The 20,940-nt window shown below is 41.1% G+C and overlaps 2 protein-coding genes across 2 annotated transcripts in view; both read right to left on the bottom strand.

The window, feature by feature from the left end:
* Nucleotides 1-20,940, bottom strand: part of mboat7 (membrane bound O-acyltransferase domain containing 7) — a 184,530-nt gene that overhangs the window by 60,391 nt on the left and 103,199 nt on the right. The window lies entirely within an intron of this gene.
* prpf31 (PRP31 pre-mRNA processing factor 31 homolog (yeast)) lies at nucleotides 2,562-17,705 on the bottom strand. Its single transcript, XM_079504503.1, has 14 exons — nucleotides 17,552-17,705; nucleotides 15,632-15,844; nucleotides 14,264-14,324; nucleotides 13,314-13,397; nucleotides 13,095-13,192; nucleotides 10,708-10,814; nucleotides 9,033-9,202; nucleotides 8,357-8,514; nucleotides 7,085-7,174; nucleotides 6,651-6,778; nucleotides 5,754-5,826; nucleotides 5,500-5,628; nucleotides 4,457-4,555; nucleotides 2,562-2,851 (listed from the first exon to the last, which is right to left on the bottom strand). Exons 2-14 carry the CDS (start codon nucleotides 15,842-15,844, stop codon nucleotides 2,738-2,740), a joined length of 1,524 nt encoding a protein of 507 aa, XP_079360629.1. The 5' UTR covers nucleotides 17,552-17,705; the 3' UTR covers nucleotides 2,562-2,737.

Genomic DNA, 20,940 nt, shown 5'->3' on the forward strand with positions numbered 1-20,940 from the left:
TTGAGTACAACATTGATACAAAAATAAAATACAAAAAATAAAATAACAGGAGATTTGTCTATTGTTTCTTTTGCTGTTGTTTATCTCTAGACGTTCGAATGTTTATGAACCACAATGGAAACAAGTCTCTGGCTCTTCTATCATTATCTATTTGGCCTTTTAAGAAGAGCATGCACAGTGGCTCACTGGGTACAGAGCCTGCCTGGGAATCAGGGAATCAGGGAAGCAGGTTCAAGTCCTGGCTCTGACAGTGTTCCAAAATCATGAAAATATGATGTAATATATTATGCCGTCCCAAACCATGGACTATAGTATGTCGTTTTTTCATGATTTTCATCTTTTTTCAAATCCTCCAAAATCACGAAAAACGACATGCTATATTATGCCGTCCGAAACCATGAACTATAGTATGTCGTTTTTTCATGATTTTCATCTTTTTTTCAAATAGTCCAAAATCACGAAAAACGACATGCTATAGTAGTCCTTCTGAAAAGAATTATAACTTTGGCATGCTACTAGTCCTACATACTTACACCTAGAATCCCCATTCATCTTACGGTGGACATGTTTGCCTGAAAAGGAATCTTTGAAATGTTTCACAGTTTTAGAAATATAGTGCTTTAAATGTGAGAAATATATAATGGCAGATAGTGGCACGTCAAAAATCACTTTCACCTAGAAACTCCATTCACACGTTTTATAATTCAGCTTACTGTGGAGACACATGCTGGAACGTTTTACTTTGAAATGTTTTGTAGTTTCTGAGTTATTTAACTTAAACGCCCAATGCATTCTCAATGGCAATAGCACAAACTTTGGCATGCTACTAGTCCTACATACTTACACCTAGAAACCCCATTCAAACCTATTTAGGTTCATCTTACGCTGGACATGTTTGCCTGAAAAGGAATCTTTGAAATGTTTCAAAGTTTTAGAAATATAGTGCTTTCAAATTTGAGAAATGTATAATGGGGCTCAATGGCAGATAGTGGCACGTCAAAAAATCACTTTCACCTAGAAACTCCATTCACACTATTTATAATTCAGCTTACTGTGGAGACACATGCTGGAACTTTTTACTTTGAAATGTTTTGTAGTTTCTGAGTTATTTAACTTAAACACCCAATGCATTCTCAATGGCATTAGCACAAACTTTGGCATGCTACTAGTCCTACATACTTACACCTAGAAACCCCATTCAAACGTATTTAGGTTCATCTTACGGTGGACATGTTTGCCTGAAAAGGAATCTTTGAAATGTTTCATAGTTTTAGAAATATAGTGCTTTCAAATTTGAGAAATTCAGAATGGGGGTCAATGGCAGATTTTGGCAAGTAAAGATTTGAGTGGGGTTTGAACTATATTTCTAAAACTATTAAACATTTCAGATTCCTTTTCAGGCAAACATGTCCACCGTAAGATGAACCTAAATAGGTTTGAATGGGGTTTCTAGGTGTAAGTATGTAGGACTAGTAGCATGCCAAAGTTTGTGCTATTGCCATTGAGAATGCATTGGGCGTTTAAGTTAAATAACTCAGAAACTCCAAAACATTTCAAAGTAAAACGTTCCAGCATGTGTGCCCACAGTAAGCTGAATGGAGTTTCTAGATGAAAGTGCTTTTTTCAAAGAAGATTCCTTTTCAGGCAAACATGTAAACCGTAAGATGAACCTAAATAGGTTTGAATGGGGTTTCTAGGTGTAAGTATGTAGGCCTAGCAGCATTAGTAAAAAGTAATATAAAAGCATTATAAAAAGTAACAGTTCTAACAATCTTCTGTAGTAAATACTGTGGAGGTAAGAAACATGTGTACCGGCCCAGAAAATGTTGTGGATAAAAAAACCTTTATGGAAATGAGATTTATGTGTTATTTCCAGCCAAGTTTCTCGTCTACCAAGACTCCTTTAAGAATTGATCAGAGCCAACTTGTGATATCTAACCAATTAAAATACATTTACAAACGCCTTTACAGTATTTCGTTTTTTCCATCTAATACAAATGCAGATTAGATCTTCAGGTCTTACTGCCACCATGTGGTCATCTTGTGGCACCACCAGGAATATCCCGTGAATAACCAATATGTCAATGTGTCTCATCGTGTACAAGATGTGAGGGATATGTGGATTTCCTGACATAGTTCCGTCATCTATGTTATTTCAAACTTGATTTGTCTACAGTCAAAGCATCTGCATCCATTGGAAAAATAGGTGCAGCACTGTAGAAAATCTGGACTGACAAGTCTTGTTTGTATCAATGTCTGCCTTGTTGACATTTGGTGTTCATTGCTTTAAATTAAGAACAGTATACAATGTTTTTCAAATTTGTCAAGGTTATAATATAGCATGCACATTTCATTTGAGTTTTAGATTATTTCTTCAGCTTTTGTTATAAAGTTAGAGGAATGTTGTCAAGTTGTTCTGGACAAAAACTGTCACCTACTGTGAACTCAGTAACAGTTGCTATAGAATTGTGATGTATATTTATATTACAGAATCATGATCCATCAGTCTAGGTAGGACCATACACTTTGCTACGCCATTATACAAATAACGAGAACATGTCAAAAGTCTGCATTGCATTTATTCAAATTGGACCAAAATAAAAATAAGTCAAAAGGTATAACATAAAATATAGAAGCAAACTTATACACATAAAAAAAGCCATCTCTTTACTGTGGTTGAGTAAGGGGGGGGGGGGGTTGGAGGGGAGCTATACAGTAATACTGTATGGTTTTAAAGTCATATCTTCTCTTCTTTCTTGACTTTGAGGAACTCTGCCATGTTGGAGAAGTATTTCTGGTTGGCCTCAGCCACCTTCTTCTCTGCTGCCTGAGGGTTCACGATCTCCAGACCCTGAGCACAACAGAGGGAAACAGCCGTTAGGAACAACCTTGGTAATCTTTAACCCATTCCGGGGCGGTAACCCCTTTGTGTTTTAAGCATGTCGTTATACTTTAGCTATTGAAAAAAAACTAGCAGACCTACAAGCTCGTAGCTTGTAGATAAAAATGTGGCGCAAACCTTTGAATATATATTCTTTCAGAGCGAACATTTTTAACTCAAATCTTTGCTTCTGGTGGGTCCCTGGAACATCATATTTTGACATGGGGGGGGTCAGAGTTCAAATACATATAATATTTGGGGTCCCTGAAATGAAATAGTTTGAGCACCACTGACTGGTTTTTCAGAAAATACATTTTGTAGAATCGAGCTCAGGCCAAATGGGTTAAGCCCCGACTACTACTTCATTCATGGTTTGGTTTCTTAAATGGAACCTGGGTGTTTTAGCAAATGCCTTATTCTACTCATTCCGCCAGCACAGCTCAATTTGATTTTTATTCAAGTGTCAAATCACAACAAGTTGTCTCAAGACAAAGCTCGGTCAGGGTTTGCAAACAGACAGAGATCCCACCCAGGGCCAGAGCAAGCAATATTGAGACAGTGGTAACGAAAAATTTCCCTTAGGAAGAAACGTCAAGCAGAACCCGACTCTAGGGTGGGCGGCCATCTGCCTTGACCGTGTCGGGGGAGAGAATTAGAAAGAAGGAGAGGCAGGGAGGAGATACAGACAAATATATCTCTGCCGTCGGGAAGAAAACACTTAACTCCAAAATGTTCATTTTTCAGGAAATAATAAAAATAAATCAGGAAATGAAGAAAACAAAGCAATACTGCCTCATCAAAGTTGGTGCTGTGACTTTATATATTGTTAATTACTTGCATGTGAGTGGGAGAGGTGGTGGAGTTAGCTGCTTTAGCAGACAGTTTGAGGGTCCAATGGAGTTAAGGTTTTGTCCGAAGCGCTTTTTACTACTTTCCATTGGTTCGATATTTTTGAAACACACAGACGAAAATGGTGTTCAATAGCACAGATTTATGCCCAAAAGGCCAAAACCTCAAAAATGGAGTTAGGTGGTTTCCTCCCGACAGCAACGATATAAATAATAATGTATAAGAACATTAAAATAAGATATAGTGTAGTGGTGTAATAGAATATGGTAGCAGTCCATGGTCGTGCTCTGTGAGGGGGCCTGGTCCACGGTCACACTCAGCTAACACTAATCTTCTATTGTTGATCACTGGAGGAGTTGCCCCCGACACATCAAACTAGGCTACCGGCCTCCCCCATAACTGTAATGTAATGGGGCAATGCTGCCCCATTACACACAGAGTCTTACAGAATACATCGGGAGACCAGACTGGGAAAAATACTACAGCTCTGACAATCAGCTCATGGTGTTTTTCTGCGGCTGCATGAGCGGAAAAAAGGGCCAATGTGAGGTCCAGGGACACCCAGGGTTCCTTGAGGGGGTCCAAATGGACCCTTGCAGGCCCATAACTGTCAGAGTTATGGGGTCCTTGAAATTATAAAGTTTGAAAAATCCCTCATCTACGGCCTAAGCCCTAGGCTACCAACCACATCATCCAATCCTATGTGCAGTGGGTTATCTTTGGTACCTGGAGAGGAGTGAAAGCCACACTGGAGCTGGTTCCATTCGACCTGTCTCTGACGGTGGACTTCCCTCCATACGTCATGCTCTGCTTCTGCAGTGTCCTCTGAAGGGAAAGCAAACACATACGGCATGTTCAAGACATTACAGTAAGTAAACATTGTTTATAAAGCGCCATTCAAAACGCGTACAAGGTGCTATACAGTGAGAAAATAGACTAGTGCTAAGAGGGCATAGGAAACGAGTGAGTTTTAACAACTTCTTAAAGCAGTCAACTGACACAAGGGGAGACGGTATGGGAGAGACTACTGCAAAGGCTCCGTTTTTAGACAACAAACAAAGAAAAAGGCCAAATAAAGTATCAGATGTGTCTTCCACTTAGACACCAACGGTCTCAGTATTTTCGGGGGTTGAACGAGAACGCAACGGCACTTTGTCTTTTTCCATTCTTGCCGTGTAAACGTGGTCTTAGTTTTGAGTCTAGCTTTTGCGACCGACGAGAGATGTCACGTGGCCAAGGAGATGCAGTAGTTCAGAGATGTAGCGTCCTTTTTTTGTAAAATAATCGCAGATAATTAATCGTGATTAATCTAAGAATCGATGTAGTTTTCCACCCCTAGTTCCTATGTTTCTCAGGTGTGGTCTCATGGAATAAAGAAAAATAAAATCTCAAGACTGAAAATGAAATGTTTTAGGCCGAGAAATCACATATTTGAGGCCACTTTTGCCTTTATGACATTTCTGAGACCATTCATGTTTCTGGAAGGTGCTTCTAAAACTTGTATTCTATTGCTAGTTTTATCACTTCAAATACTCATGTATCGCCAACAGCGCCCTCTGGTGGGTAGCTCAAAGCTGGCTCGCTGGGCAAGTTAAAATAAGTAGGCTAGTGACCGAAAATAGCCAATCTAAAAGCTCAGTTGTGTGCTTGTACATTGGCTATTTTCGGTGCACAGCATGCTTTCACAGAAGACACGCTTGGCTTCTTATGGAATCCAAATGAGTCGTGGTTGAATGAGAACTTTATTCCAGGTGGTCCTGGCTGTATACCTGGAGGGACTTGGAGATCCTGGCCTTGGTGGCCTCATTGATCTGGACCTGTCTGACGCGCCCACTGCCACTCTTCCCCAGCTGACCCAGACTGAAGCCAAGGTCCTCCTGGTACGCATCGTCCTCAATCTGAAAACACAAGACAACACAACACAAAAGACCGATTCAATTCAACCCTCCCCATCCATAATAAAACCGAGTGTTTAAGGCATTTACGTGGCGGCATTTTGAGAAACACTGAATCCATTCCTGACCTCGGCGAACGTCATCCTGTTGGCATGTTTCCTGATCTCCGTCAGTCCGAGACGCTCCTTCATCTTACGATACCTTGAGGAGGAAACAAAACAGCTTTGGTCAAATCCAAGGTTAATTATGAAAACTATATGTGGGGTGGGGGGGGAGCTTTTCCAGCAGGCTCTCTGTCTTAACTAGGGATGGAGCTCGTACATTTTTTGAGTGGTGTAAACCACTCCTACAACTGGCTTTTGTGTGCATAAAAAAATGACCGTGGTTGCTATGTTCAAAATAATTTCTGACGTAATTAAATCACACCCGGGTGAACTGGATGACCGTAGCAACCGTGGTCATTTTCTCTGCGCAAAAAAAGCCAGTTGTGAAATCACATCCAGGTGTGATACATACATTTATCAAAAATGATAGCTTTTTTTACTTAACATATTTTGTGTGATTTCATTACGTCAGACATTACGTCAGACCACAGCTGATCATGCTATATAAAACCTTACACCACTCAGTTCACACGGGTGTGATTTTTATTGATAACGAGCACCTTATCGATCAGGCTAAAGTTATTAAATATGCCAGTAATTTTTGTATATTTAGATTATTATGTCATATTGGCACTGTGCAACTTCAAAGCCTAAAGGCCAGACCGAAATGTAATTTGTAAAAAAAAAAAAATGTAAATCGTTAATCACAATTATTTGTGCGACAATTAATCGTTGCATAAAATGTATAATCATGACGGCTAGAATTCAAGTGGTTCTAATTATGACCTATGAAGGACCTGTGAAGGTTTCTAAAAGTGTGTGTGTGTGTGTGTGTGTGTGTGTGTGTGTGTGTGTGTGTGTGTGTGTGTGTGTGTGTGTGTGTGTGTGTGTGTGTGTGTGTGTGTGTGTGTGTGTGTGTACCTCCTTCCTCCCCTCTTCTTCCTCTGTCCATCCAGCGGGGCTGGTAGTGGTTTCACCGTCTTCACTGGAGGAGGTTCCTGCCATTTATCAAACTTCCTCTCAATCTCCTCCTTCAGGTCGTATCCCACCTGCAGAGAAACACACAGGCCAGGGGCGGTCAGCATAGGAATGGTGGGTCACATTTGGGGATTCAGGGGATGGCAGTCCCCGTGTTCACATTTAACCTCAAATTCTGTTATTTTATTCATACATATCTATGCCTTAACCTTCAATGCACTGCTAATATACTGTTGTAGTGGTTGGAGGTTCAAAAACGTGTCACCCACCAAGAAACCGAATCAAACATTCAGTTGAATGTGAGATTCCTTCCTTTCAACAGGAAGGCTGAATATGAACGAAACAGGGATGTGTGATTGCTTCGTCTTGCGCCTCACCTTGCCGTCTGCGCTCTCGTGGAAGCTGTCCACTCTGGAAGCCAGGGTGCACTTTGCAGACACCAGACGAGCTGCCTTCCTCCTCAAGTCCTAAAGAAAACACCACACGAGGGCAAAATATAATATACAATTCATACAATGTACAGTGGTTCCCAAACTCCTTCATGTCAAGGACCCCCAAATTGACACTAATTAGCGCGCAGACCCCCATTTGAAAAGATATGCCAGGGACCCCATAAGAGAACATTTTTACGGCTCTAGCAGTGATTCTCAACTTGCTTTAATTTCAACGACCCTCAGTTTGATACGCAATAGGCTACGGACCCCCATTTAATGGCATTTCTATCTCCGAGACCCCAATTTGTATTGTTAAATCAATGTTAATTTAACTCTGAGAGGTCCCCGGACCCCACTTTGGGAACCACTGCTCTAGGGCAGTGATTCCCAACCTTTTACATTTCAAGTATCAAGTACTCATCTTACATTACAGGGTTACTGTCATTGTTTAACTACAATGGGTCTCACAAAATTAAATGAAACTAGAATGGCACAATTCTGGGAAATTGCGAGTGTGGTTGCACTGTTTTAGCTCAAATAGATCGCTAAGTACAGTATAATGATATTGACCCACATGATGTCACAGGGGGCAGAATAATAAATACACTTTGAGGTTTGTCTATAAATAAAGTCAGGTAATTACTATAGTAATGCCCTGTTAGGACAACCACACTAATGATACAGATGTTGCCCACATCCAAAATACATAATTAATTTGTAGAGATCTATTGTTGTGTGACATTAAAGCCTAATTTGAAAACAAAGTTGTTTTCAGCAATGTTGGCAACAGTAGCTGTGAGTAGAGGTGCCGTCTGTGCCCCCCGGACCACCAAGCTACAGTATATGTTGAAATGTCCCTGAGCCAATTAAGGCTCCATCTTGCGCCACCCTTATCCCTAAACGTATTTGCCATTTTTTACTATTTTGAAAAACATTTTAAAATAGTTCAACTAGACGATCTACATCGAGACATTGTGAGCTTGTAGGTCGGCTATTTGAACTATTTTAAAAGGTTTTTTAAAATACTAAAAAAAAATGACATTAGTTCAGGGATAAGGGTTAAGAGGTGGCGCAAGATATAGCCCCTAACCTCTAACTGGCGATCATCGTGACCATCTGAGCAGCCACCAGCTGGGTGAAGATTAAACTGAATTTCCTTCCAAAAAAAAAAGACGAGCTGTCAGAGCGACTGTGTAAAAACCTGTGTGCACTGACCGGGGGCAGTATCTGCACCACGTCACAGTGGTAGATGTAGCCCGTGTGAGGCAGCAGTGAGGTACTGCTGAATCCTGCCAGGGTTCTTCTCTGGGCTCCCAGTAGCATGAGATTACAGGCCGGCATCTTGGACAGGTTGGTTAGACCACCAGCAATACCTACACACACACACAGATCACGAGAAACAATGCTGAGATGGAACTTGTGCACACATACGCACTCACACAAAAAATAATAATAATAACAACATAATAATTATTAACACATTCCTAAAACACTCACATGGACACGCTCACTCATACACATTCATTGTTGGGTTTCATTTTTAACTAAGGGACTGCAATGGAAATAAGCCATTAATGTATTCTTTTGATGGTGATGTATAACTATGTGCATTTTTCTGTACATGTAAACATTGTTAATAAACATATCAAATAAAAAAAACTGACAAACCATCCAATGCTCTGTGCCAAATGCTCCAAGCATCCATCGTCCAGGCATCCCTACTCATTTGTTGACTAGGATACATGACATGCCCTTTTCGGCAGATCTCTCATTTTAATTGCAACCACAATGAGTGTACTGACAGCAGTTAATCATCACACCAGATGTAACGTGATAATAATAATGACCCATTTTATCATATAATTGTTGACCGTCTTCACCCTCCACTTACCCATGATCTTAGCGGCTGTCGACGCCCCAACGATGACGGAGAGATTTGGAGCAATGAAGGACATTCTGGACTCCACGTATTCATAGATCTTGTGGTTTGATTGTTTCAGCTCCAGAGCCATGTCACAGGCCTCCTCCAATCGCTTTAACTCATCGTCACCTAGCATCGTCCTAAGACAATCAAAACAGTTTGTTTGATTTTTTTGTCCCCATTCGATTAAGTTCATATCATTTAACAAGCCGACAATAGAGCACCGAAGTCTGACGTCACTTTCAGTAGAGGGCACCAACACACAGGTTCATGTATTTTTTTATTTGCATTGAAATCTCCATAGGGCGATTTTAGGTCGCTTCATATAAGAACTGCATTTGAAAAATAAACCGACCACCCCGGCCTTTGTCAGGGGAGTGGCTGTGCGTCGTTAATGATGTCCATTCATATTTGATACAGCCAGTTTCTGGAGAAAATGGAATTAATGTGGCCGCAAAAGCCTTGAAACTACATATGAAGGCAATGTCGCTGCTAATATACGTCACGCCCAGCTGTCAACACATTGCGTTCCTGAGATTCCTCATTGACGTAAGCTCAGCTGGTGGTGACTCGACCTGTACTAACCACGAAACAATAAATATCAATAAAATAAAAATAAACGTAATTGACATTCAGTTTCTGTTGTGCGACGGGCAGATGCAGCCACCCGCCTAGCCGGAAATGTAGTCTCTGGGTTGTTTGACTCGTTTCTAACGCTTATTTTGTTACTCTTTGGGTATATTTGTACATTTCCACCTTCAGTCGATGCTTCATATCCATACGAGTGAAAAGGCCGGGGTGATCGGTTTATTTTTCAAACACAGTTCTTATATGAGGCGATCTAAAATGCCCCTGTGGAGATTACAATGCAAATAAAAAGTACATGAACCTGTGGACTGACGCCCTCTACTGACAGTGACGTCAGGACTTCGGTGGTCATATTTGAAGATAGATAGATAAAAATGTTAGCGTGAACCATGTCCTAGTAGTAGGAGCAGTGGCTGCCATTAATATCGCACCCGGGACAAGTTAGGTGTAGGAGCCAAAGAGTGCTTAGGTATAGTAACTTTCACTTGGTTGGTGATGGGTGTGGGCACCGCATTGACGCTCCATTATTGGTGGGAGCGTCTCTGTGGGTGGCCACCTGGAGTTGACAAATATGAGTGTCTGTACCAGCTCACTCTAAGGCTGTTTGATCTTGGAGGCAGGGTGAGCTGGGAGGATACGTATATTCTGTTGACCACACTCGCACTTTAGTATATTGATTCATTCACGTTTGTTTTGCTCACTGTTTAATAGTTTTGGATTCTTTGCACATATTTATTACATATATATTTATTGAAATTGTATTGTGATATTTGGTGCACTGAAATACTATAAACATTTTAAACTGATGAGCTCGTTTCTATATGAATCATTTTATCATTGCGTTTGATGGCGCGTCATTACAGACTGCTTTTTATCTCCCATGTTTAGCCTGCCGGTTGAATAATTGAAATGGAAATTATTATCAGCCACAACATTAGGCTTTATGTGCCTTGCTTGAATAGTAATATGGAATATAGCCGAGATCAAAAGAAGCGGTCGGTGAGCAAAGTTTCAAAAGGGGTACAAAGCTTTGCGTGTTTAAATTCACTATACAGACCCCTGTGTGGTTGAGGCTGTAACGCTGACCACCATGATGGTGGCATTGGTCAGGATCTGCTGCAGGTTCTCGTTGTTCTTACACTTGTCCAGGTTGTTGCCCAGTTCCTGAAAAGCAAAACACGTCCTTCTTTAGAGGCGCTGAAATATAATACAACTTAATTTATATAGCACCTTTCAAAATTGCAATTACAAAGTGCTTCGCATTCAAAACAGGAAAATAAGCAGCAGAAAACATTGCAAAAGAACAGCAAAAATAATAATAACAGCATCGAAAATCAACAAAAAAAAATACAAAGTATGAATAGGAGTTGGCACTGAAGGCCAATCTATAAAAGTGCGTTTTTAAAAGGGATTTAAAAGAGGACAATGAATCAGCACGCTTGATCTGCAAGGGCAGTGTGTGTAGGCGCTATACTGTAGCACTGAAAGCCAGATCTCCTTTGGTTTTTAGCCTACAGACTTGTGGATCACGAAGCTCTTTAGTTGATCTCAAGCTACGGGTTGGGACATAGGGGGAAATTAGATCGGCGATGTAGGGAGGAGCGAGACCGGACCTAGCCTTGTATATGGTGAGAAGGAGTTAGAAATCAGAGGTGGATAGAAATTGGATAGATGTTTCATAAAGGGGAGGCGTCCAAAGGCGTCCTGTGGCACTGAGACAGTTAATGATAAAATGAGGATTGAGTGACACCGAAACTCTTGACCCTTTTCTATTTGGGCTCTGGCGAGACTGGGGCCAAATACTAGCACTGCACCTCAGATTTTGAGTCATTAAGCTGGAGGATGTTTTTGATATCGGCAAGTCCCTAGCCTCTAAATATTAGGAAACCACCCTCCCAAAAACAATTTGAGTACATAGAAGTTGGGTATCATCATAAGCACAAATAGGATATATTGTTTAGAACTTTAGATCATGCAGCCATGTGCTCTTATACTAAAACTAGCTGTTCAAATTGGCTATAAAGCAGGGGTGGGCAACTGGTGGCCCGGGGGCCACATGCGGCCCCCACCTTCACTTAATGTGGCCCTCAGGTTAATGTCAGAACACTGATATAATAGCTGTTACAATTCCACAACATGCAAACATGAACCGCTTTAATTACTTCAGTCTAAATTAGTAGCTCATTGCTCAACACAAGTATAATTAAAGGTATTTGAAATTACGTAAAAATGTTAATTTTCAGGATTCCAATTCAAAAATAGCAAAACATAATTCAAGATTTCAATTCAAATATAGCAAAAATAGCCGATCTACAAGCTCGTAGATCGGCTATTTTTGCTACGACAGTAATATATGGCCCTAGGGAGTGAGTGTGGAAATATAGCGGCCCTCTCCATCGTCAAAGTTGCCCACACCTGCTATAAAGTAATCTCAATTCAATTCAATTAGCCTTTAGTCACCGAGGAGAAATTTGTCTTGGGCACCAACTCCAGACAGACGACATACTGTACATGCATACAGTTCATACAAAAAATAATTTATCCTACACCACAGTGTGCAAATATATCTAAGAGGTTCAAGTATTACAGTATTGCACTCTCCCTTCATAAGGTCTTCCTCGTTCCCCCCAGTAGTTAGTCTATATTATTCTATATGTTAGTAATCTGTTATTGAGTGCTTTGATTGACAGTGGAACAAAGGAGAATGTATTGAGCTTACAGTATGGTGACCTGTACCGTCTGCCAGACGGCAGCAACTCATATTCTTTATGGAGGATGTGGTTCGGGTCTCGGGTGATTTTGAGGCCCTGCTTCCTCACTGTTCTCTCAGAGATTTCTTGAAGAGAACATGGGGGCTGCATGCCTATGATTGTCCCAGCCCTCTTGACTAGGTTTTGAAGTTGGGATTTGAGTTTGACGGACAGGTTACCAAACCATGTGGTGATGCCATAACCGGGTGATGGATTCTATGTTTGCCAGTCCATATATGGGCATGTTACGTTTGTGACGCCCACCAAAGTTTAGTCCACCCCCAACGCACTTTTAATATACTAGACTAGCTCCGATAGGGCCATGTATGGGCACATCGGTCGGATCAGTGGTGCACCGTAGGCGAGAGGCTCTAGTAACTAGGAGCCTCTCGCCTACGTTGCACCACTGATCTGACGGGCCGTGTCCATACGTGGCCATATCAGAGGCACTCCGGTGACACATGCGCAAATTGCTGTTCATCATATTTTTTGGATGAATCAAAAACTCATCCAACTGTCTTTGTCCCTTTTGTGCCCATATATATATATATAGAGATCTGTCTAGTTTGTATCTGTCCGTCTACCAGTGTCCCTTTTATGCCCATATATGGCATATCATATGGATCGGAACGGGTCGACACTGAAATCGTTGTACAGTCGGTCACTTGAAAACCGATCTCGACTGAAAACTCACCTTAACTGTCAGGACGTAATCTAGAGAATTTGGCACCAGGGATTCCAGCTCTGGGAACCTTTTGGAGTACTTGTCACGGACAAACTTGTGAATGATATCTGATGAAGAAGAATAAAATGAAGTGGAGGTCCATATTTGTTTGCATGGAAAATAAATCAAATGAAATCTGTTATTACTAGGCTCTGTAAAAAAGTATCAAAGATAATAAAATAAACTCACTGAGTTCATTGTCGATCTCCACTGTGAGGTTATTGGCAGCGACAATCAGCCTGTATTCTGGGTCAGACTCGACCGGGCCGGACACTGCAGGGGGAAACAATGGAACACATCATTCAGATGTCATCAGAACATGTCGCTATTAACCCATTTAGACCTGGGAACGATTCTACAAAATATCTTCTAAATCAGTTTTCTGAAAAACCCATGTTTCTGTTAGTGGTTCTCAAAGAAGGACTCCAAAAAAATATATGTAATTGGCCGCCGACCCCCATCTGAAAATACGTTGTCGTCGTCGTCCCCCAGACGCAAAGATTTGAGTTAAAAAACGTTGGCTCTGAAAGAATATAGATTCAAAGATTTGCACATTTTCACGATTAAAAAAAAATAGCAGACCTACAAGCTCGTAGCGCGCCACAAGCTTGTAGATCTGCTATTTTTCATTAGCTAAAGTATAACATAATGCTTAGTTAAAACACCAAAAGGGGTTCCCGCCCAGAATGGGTTATCATCATCATCATCATAAAAGATAAAATGGAACAGGAGTAGAAGTGCAAAATGATTGCTCAACAATTTAGCTAGAACCATATGACAGTCATTAACTAGGACAGATATCAGACCATAGCATTCAAATCTTCTTATCAGCCACATGTACTCTCTTCCACATTTTACAAGTTAAAATGATTTTCTATATATTCACTGTTCATGATAAAATAATAAACGTCTTAACTGACGTTCAGACAGGGTGATTGATTACCATAGGTCTTTTGCATTTTCATGCTTGGCCCTAAGTCGTATTTTTGCGATTACGATGATCAATTGTGGAATGTGGATGCTAAAATGTATAATAGATGGCTCTTCCACCCCAGGCCAGTAGAACAATAAAACGCAGAGGGAAAGAAACATTACAGACAGTGGGCAAAGCAGAAAAGCAACATTGTGGTCATTCTCACCTTCCGAGTTCTTGCGCTGCTTCCCAACATAGCGATCAATTTTCACCATGATTTCTGAAAACTATAGACATAGATTATTAACCACATGAACCCTAGAGTTCGTATTCTGGGGCAAATATAGAGATCGGCTAGAACGGTAGATCTAGAAATGTTTGTACTGTATTTCATCCGGATTCGAGCAAATACATTGGCATTGGCATCCTGAACTGAACATGTATTTTATCCTCATTAAAGAGCTGGAGTGATGAGACTCGAGAGAGACCCCCTGTTACTGAACTAACACTCTATAGCAATGATTTCTATCAGGAGAACATTTAAATATCACTTCCAGCCCCAACGTTTCAGGGTTGCAGCCTCAGTAATTACATAAAATACACAAAGCCACAGGATCAGTGACGGCACATAACAGTCAAACAGGTTTCTTGAATTAGTCCAGCTTTATCAGGAACCTAGCAACAAAAATCCGCTCACAAGCATCGCTAGGTAACCTTGAAGGCATAACTAACCATTAGCCTCACTCACTGGGGTAACCCAGGGGCTAGACTTCTATTTATGCCATCATGGACCCCCGACCTCCATAAGAAAGGTTGACCCCGGCCCATATGAATATATGTTTTGGCTAAAATTAAATGGTCTAAATGACACGATTATATAAGATAAATGGTGCTATGACGTATAAATATTAACCACTTAAGCCCTTTATATTTTTTTCATGGGACAAATAAAAAAGCACACCCGTGTGAACCGAGTGGTGCAACTACACATTTATTGTTTATAGTTACTGTACATTAGAACCAGGAAAGCATCTGTGTCAGTGATGTCACATACTAACCATAGGGATTAGTGGAACCATAGCAACCATGCTCATTTTTGAGTGGTGTAAACCACTTGAGTGGTGTAAACCACTCCTACAACTGGCTTTGTTAGTTTACGTGTCTGTTCGTACCAAAACATGAGCATGGTTGTTGAGTGGTGTAAACCACTCCTACAACTGGCTTTGTTAGTTTACGCGTCTGTTCGTACCAAAAAATGAGCATGGTTGCTATGGTCACCCAGTTCACACGGGTGTGATTTCTTTACGTCAGACATTACGTCAGACCACAGTTGATCAGTCTATATAAGACCTTACACCACTCAGTTCACACAGGTGTGATTTTTTTGGTACGAACAAACAAACACGGGTACACGGGTACAAAGCCAGTTGTTGGAGTGGTTTGCACCACTCAAAAAAAAATCTACAAGCTTGATATTGTATGGTCTGATATTTCTGCTTTCATTGTGAAAAATCTGACATTCACAAATGGGAATGCAACGGTGAAAGTGGCTAAAGCTTTTTTTCCTTTTTAACGCAAACACTATCAAACTAACCAGTTTGCTGTTGCGTAGCTTGGCGATGGCCGACACACTCTCAGCTCCACTGTAGTCCACCTCCATCTCCTCTGGGATGTCCTCCAAGCCTTCTGACTTCCCTTCCACCGCCTCTCCATCACTGTCCTCCTCCTCTCCTCCGGGATAGAGCCCATCCTCGCCCTCATCTCCAGCCTCCTCCAGATCCGCCAGCAGCTCGTCCGCTAGAGACATCTTGTGGACACGAAAATAAATACCGTCTTAATTCAGTTACTGAATTCCACTTGAATCTTGAGCTTGTCAGCCCGGAGGTAGGAAGGGCTCCTTAGGTCATGACTGGTTCTCAAGTGTTTTCGTGTCAGGAGTCAGGACACTGAGCACGCAGAGTGACTCCCATTTGAAAGATTTTGTGCCAGGGGACCCCCTTAAGAGAAATGTTGTCACCATTTGTCAAGATTCTTTGAAAATAGCTGATCTGCAAGCTCACAAAGTGTTGCATCGCAGGGCTTATAAGTGTTTAAATTGTTCTTCATTTTCATGAGGAATCCCTGGAACCAACCACGGACCTGTGCAGGACCCCACTTAAAGAAACTCTGTTTTACGTGATTTTGTAATCTCTATCACTTTGCTTTAACAAACCGATAGTTAATTGCAGTAACTGTGCTTGAATAAAGTTGAAGACTGCTATGTTTCTACTTTCTACTACTGGCATGTCGTGTCACCAGACTTTCCACCTCGGAGGAAAGCCTGGTCTGTGTTTGTTACTTATCGCCCGTGTGATCAGGTCTAGGTGCGGTTTAGACCGGTTGATAAAACATTTTAAATATTCTGGTTTGGGGGTTCAGCATTTTTTTGGTCCCCCGTTTGTTTTTAGTCTCGCTAATCGCTACGAGTTGAAATTTAAAAAATGGATATACCAAACGAACTATTCCAATAAGTACTCGAAGAAACTTGTCGGATTCTCACGCCGCATCAAGGCTTTTATTGGGTAGGCCCTAAAATTATGATGCTCTTGAACACAGGGAATTATGGGTAATGCTGATTCCGGTTTGGGGGTTCCTGCCGATGACTAGTACAAACCAGTGACAACAAGGCCCCTGATTTAGGGTATACAGTCATTTTGTAACTAATGCTAAAGAGTTGGACAATTATATGAGTTATGTCACTACTGTCCACAACAATATGCATTTAGTGTCAAACCTCAATATTTGATTGTTATCTTACTTTCTCCAAGCTTGTGCCTTGACTGAATTTACACAATCAACTCCACAGGGTTGACGATACAGTGGCATCCCTTACCAAATTAAAAGTATAGTATAGTAAAAGTAATAAAAAGTATAGTATCAGATAGCTCCTTTCGGAACCCTACGTTAAAGTTTCTGACATACGTGGTAGGTCCAAAGGAGCTCAACCCGGGGGGTCCGGAGACGGGCTAAGTATCAGATGGACTACTGGATCACTTGGAGAATGCAATGTTTCTTTCAGCCTGAATTTAATTAAAATATAATATAATTAAGTAGCCTATAGTATCATAATAGTAGCTCTGGTCCATAGCCCTAATGCTTCTTTGCTGCCGTTGCATTTAGGAGTGCAAGATTAGGCTATGGGCTATGGACTAGCCCAGGTCCACTGTTTACAGCGAGTCTCTCACTCGCTGTAAGCACTGGACCAGGGCTAGCTATGGACCAGAGCTATCATATTAGATGGACTGCGTCTAATATGATACTATAATGATAGGCTACTATATAAACATTACATTCTCCAAGTGACCCAGTACACGGAGTAGAGTACTATACTGGGCTTAGAGTAGCTCTGGTCCATAGCCTAATGTAGCCCAAGATTTAGACTCCGGGCCTGAAGAAGCTAGTTAGCTAATGTCTACATGAACCACAACACTCACTCAGTCACACAATAAATTAATGGCATATCAAAGTAACTCACCTCGGGAGTGTAACAATCCCGTCGTTCAAGAAAACAACGTGTTGTGTGACAAAGGTTTCAGTTGTATTGTTATTATTATGCAGGGAGTCCGATGTTTCAGTCCTTCGTGCTCCACGGCATCGCGTCGTCTTCTAACCGTTTACCGTATCGTCGCACAAAATATACGTCAGCTGTTGCTGTTTTATGGCGGCCGCCAAAATTAAGTGAGTAATCGCCATCGCCACCTCCTGGAGTGGAGTGGAATCTGGATATAAAATAAATCTGAATAAAATATAGTACTATAATTGTGTTACACTGTCTGTCTGTCTGTCTGTCTGTCTGTCTGTCTGTCTGTCTGTCTGAATTGAACATGGTGGACCCTGTTGTAAACAAGTGTAATGCTTAATTGGGTCGTCCACTCACAGTTAACAGCCTTTGTATTGAGTTTGTGCTTGAAATGTACTGTAATTCTGCAAACTGTTAATAAAATTGTCAACATCAATCAATGTCTGTCTGTCTGTCTGTCTGTCTGTCTGTCTGTCTGCAATCCAGTGGTTCTCAAAGTGGGGTGTCAGTTCGCCAGTTCGAATCAGCGGTCCGACACGTTAAAATGACCACCGCTGAAGTGCCCTTGAGCAAGGCATTGAACCACTACCATGAAATGTTCTATGAGCAGGGCCTGGCTGGAAACAAGTTCTTGAGCTTAGCCCAGATACCCTGGGTAAATATAGTAACTTTGCTTTGCTTTGCTTTGCTTTGCTTTGTGTGCCCGGGGACTCCCAGGGGTATTTGAAGGGGTGAATATATGTGCTGGGGTCCCCAGCAAATATATTGATAGTTGGGAAGGAACCAAATGGGCCCTTACATGTCTGTAACTGTTAAGGGGGGCTGTGGCCTAATGTACTATGGATGGATACCAAACTTAAAATTAATAAGCTTGATAACCCACTCTGATAAAAGTGGCACAGGGGGTTCCAGCCAGGGGGTCCCCACCAGCAAAATCAGTGAAACCACTTAAGCAAATATACTTTGGCTAAATAATTTAGCTGATTTACAAGCTCAATATGTGAGCTTCTAAATCAGCTATTCTCGAATAACATTTTTGAAAAATCTTAAAAATGTGCACAATTTTTAATTAGTTTTGGGGAAAGAAAAGGAGTAGAAAAGCTTCTCTTACAGGAGTCCCTGGCATGTCAATTTAAGAGGGTCCCATATGTGAAAATGTTTGAGAACCACTGATCTCTTCTTCTTTCGGCTATAATTCCCATCAGGGTCGCCACATCATCTGTTCCCACCTGTTCTCTGCGTCTTCCACTGTCACTCCAGCCACCTGAATGTCCTCTCTCACCTCATCGCATCCCTAAACCTCCTCTTTGGCCTTCCTCTTCTTCTCTTTGGCCCGGCAGCTCCATCTCCGGCATTCTGATTGATTGATTGATTGATTGATTGATTGATTGATTGATTGATTATTGTATTCACAGTATGTAGAATGGGTACAGCACAATACAAAAACTGCTACTGAGGACATAACCAGGGAAAGCACTAATCAGAACATTTGGTGCAGTAATGGTCTTTTTCTTTTCTTTTCTTGGGGGATATTAAAAAGGTCTTAAAAGTCTTTACATTTTCACTTTCACTCAGTCACTGTCATATTCAGTGGTGGAAAAAGTACTTGAATGTTTTACTTAAGTAAAAGTATAAATGCTGCAATGTAGATGTACTCCGTTACAAGTATTCAAAATGTACTCAAGTAAAAGTACAAATGTATCGGCATCAAAATGTACTTAAAGTACTAAAAGTAAAAGTACTCATATTGCAGAATGTCCCATTTCACAAGTTCAAAATGTGTACAAAATCTTTTGAAAATAGCCTATCTACAAGCTCATAATGTGTCACATGATCTCGCATCGCGATGCATTGTGAGCTCCAAAGTATCTCCAAAGTATATCTCCAAAGTAACTAATAACTAATCTAACTTATGTTGATTAGGTGATGTAATGGTGATGTAAAACAAACGTTGCCAACACAAACATTAAATTATCTTTAATTAACATTCTTAAATGTTTGTGTTAAGGACAAGATGTACATTTTCCCTTCATTGTCAATGGCCTTTTTAAAACAAACATTGAACTATAAACAAACATTAAACCTGCCCCTCAAAAATAATAGACTCAGATTTAAAATTAGTTTAAAGGTGGCAGGCTCTATTTATGTGGCAGACAGTAGTACTTATAGTATGAGTCAATCTACAACCTTACCCTCCATTCCACTGGGTGGTGACAACGCGTTTGCACGCGCTGTTTTAGAATACATCCAGTGTTGAGGCTGTTGCCATGTTTGCTTATTATAAGCAACTTTGGGCTTTTTAGTTTTTCCTGTAGTTGCCAGTTGCAGGCTTGCCCTTATTTGGGCTTGTTTCCTAATGTTGTTCAAAACCAGTGATTCTCACACATTTTCATGCCAAGGACCCCCAGATGAATGTAGGCTATTTGTCCAAGGACCCTACCCTACATACCTTTACTTTTTGGAAACTATATACTGCGAAAAGGGTTTTTGCCCACTGTTTTTGGACGACACAACCCCAGTTCCATTCAAGTTTCAAGTTCTACCGATGCAGGGATCATCATAGATATATGTAATGTTAGCTCTGATCCATACCGTCCATAGCTCTAATGACTTTGTTGCATTAAGGCAGTGGTTCCCAAACTATGGTGCATCAGGGGCGGCCTTAGGAATCTGGAGGCCCGTTTCAAGACCATATGAGGCCCCCATATACCTTTTACAATTATTTTGTTGATACAGCCGTATTGATACAAATAGTTTGACTGTTCAATATCACACGCAGCCATTACCCACGACAAATAGCAACAACAACACCTCTCCTCATCCTGTCGTCCCTTCACAATTAAAGTGTCTCCCCTTTACCTCCCAATGCTGAACATTTTACCAAGGTTATTTACATAAAATAGGTGTAACTTAACATTGTGGGAGAGAGCAAGGCAGTGAGTGAGCGAGATAGAGAGGGCCAAGAGTGGCGGGGGTTGACGTTGACGTTCAGTTGGAGCTTGGAGGCCCCCCTGAGGGTGGAGGCCCGTTTCAATTGAAACTGGTGAAACATAGCTAAGCTAAGGCCTCCTATGCGTGCACCCCTTGTGGTGCGCGAGCGCCTTCTAGGCGGTGCGCGGCATGAAAAGGCTAATGGTGGTGCTATGGTTTTATTTTAAATATATTAACATATTATGCCAATACATGGCAAGTATATGCAGAATATAGCTGCATATATTCCATATTCAGGTTCATATATGTGCATATATGTGGATAATTAGGAAATGTATGTCTCTCTCTATAGCTTATGCAATTTATATTTCCATGGGGGGTGTATGGCCAAAAAAGTTTTGGAAGCGCTGCAT

Source organism: Electrona antarctica (genome assembly GCF_951216825.1).
Source record: "Electrona antarctica genome assembly, chromosome: 6".
Taxonomy (NCBI): Eukaryota; Metazoa; Chordata; class Actinopteri; order Myctophiformes; family Myctophidae; genus Electrona; species Electrona antarctica.

Excerpts from the sequence above, each read along its gene's own strand:
- prpf31 (XM_079504503.1), bottom strand. The coding sequence starts at position 15,844 with ATGTCTCTAGCGGACGAGCTGCTGGCGGATCTGGAGGAGGCTGGAGAT. Across the intron at positions 5,827-6,650 it reads AAGAAGAGGGGAGGAAGGAG|GTATCGTAAGATGAAGGAGC; the intron begins GTACACACACAC and ends TTCCTCCTCAAG. Across the intron at positions 5,629-5,753 it reads ACAGGATGACGTTCGCCGAG|ATTGAGGACGATGCGTACCA; the intron begins GTCAGGAATGGA and ends TTGTGTTTTCAG.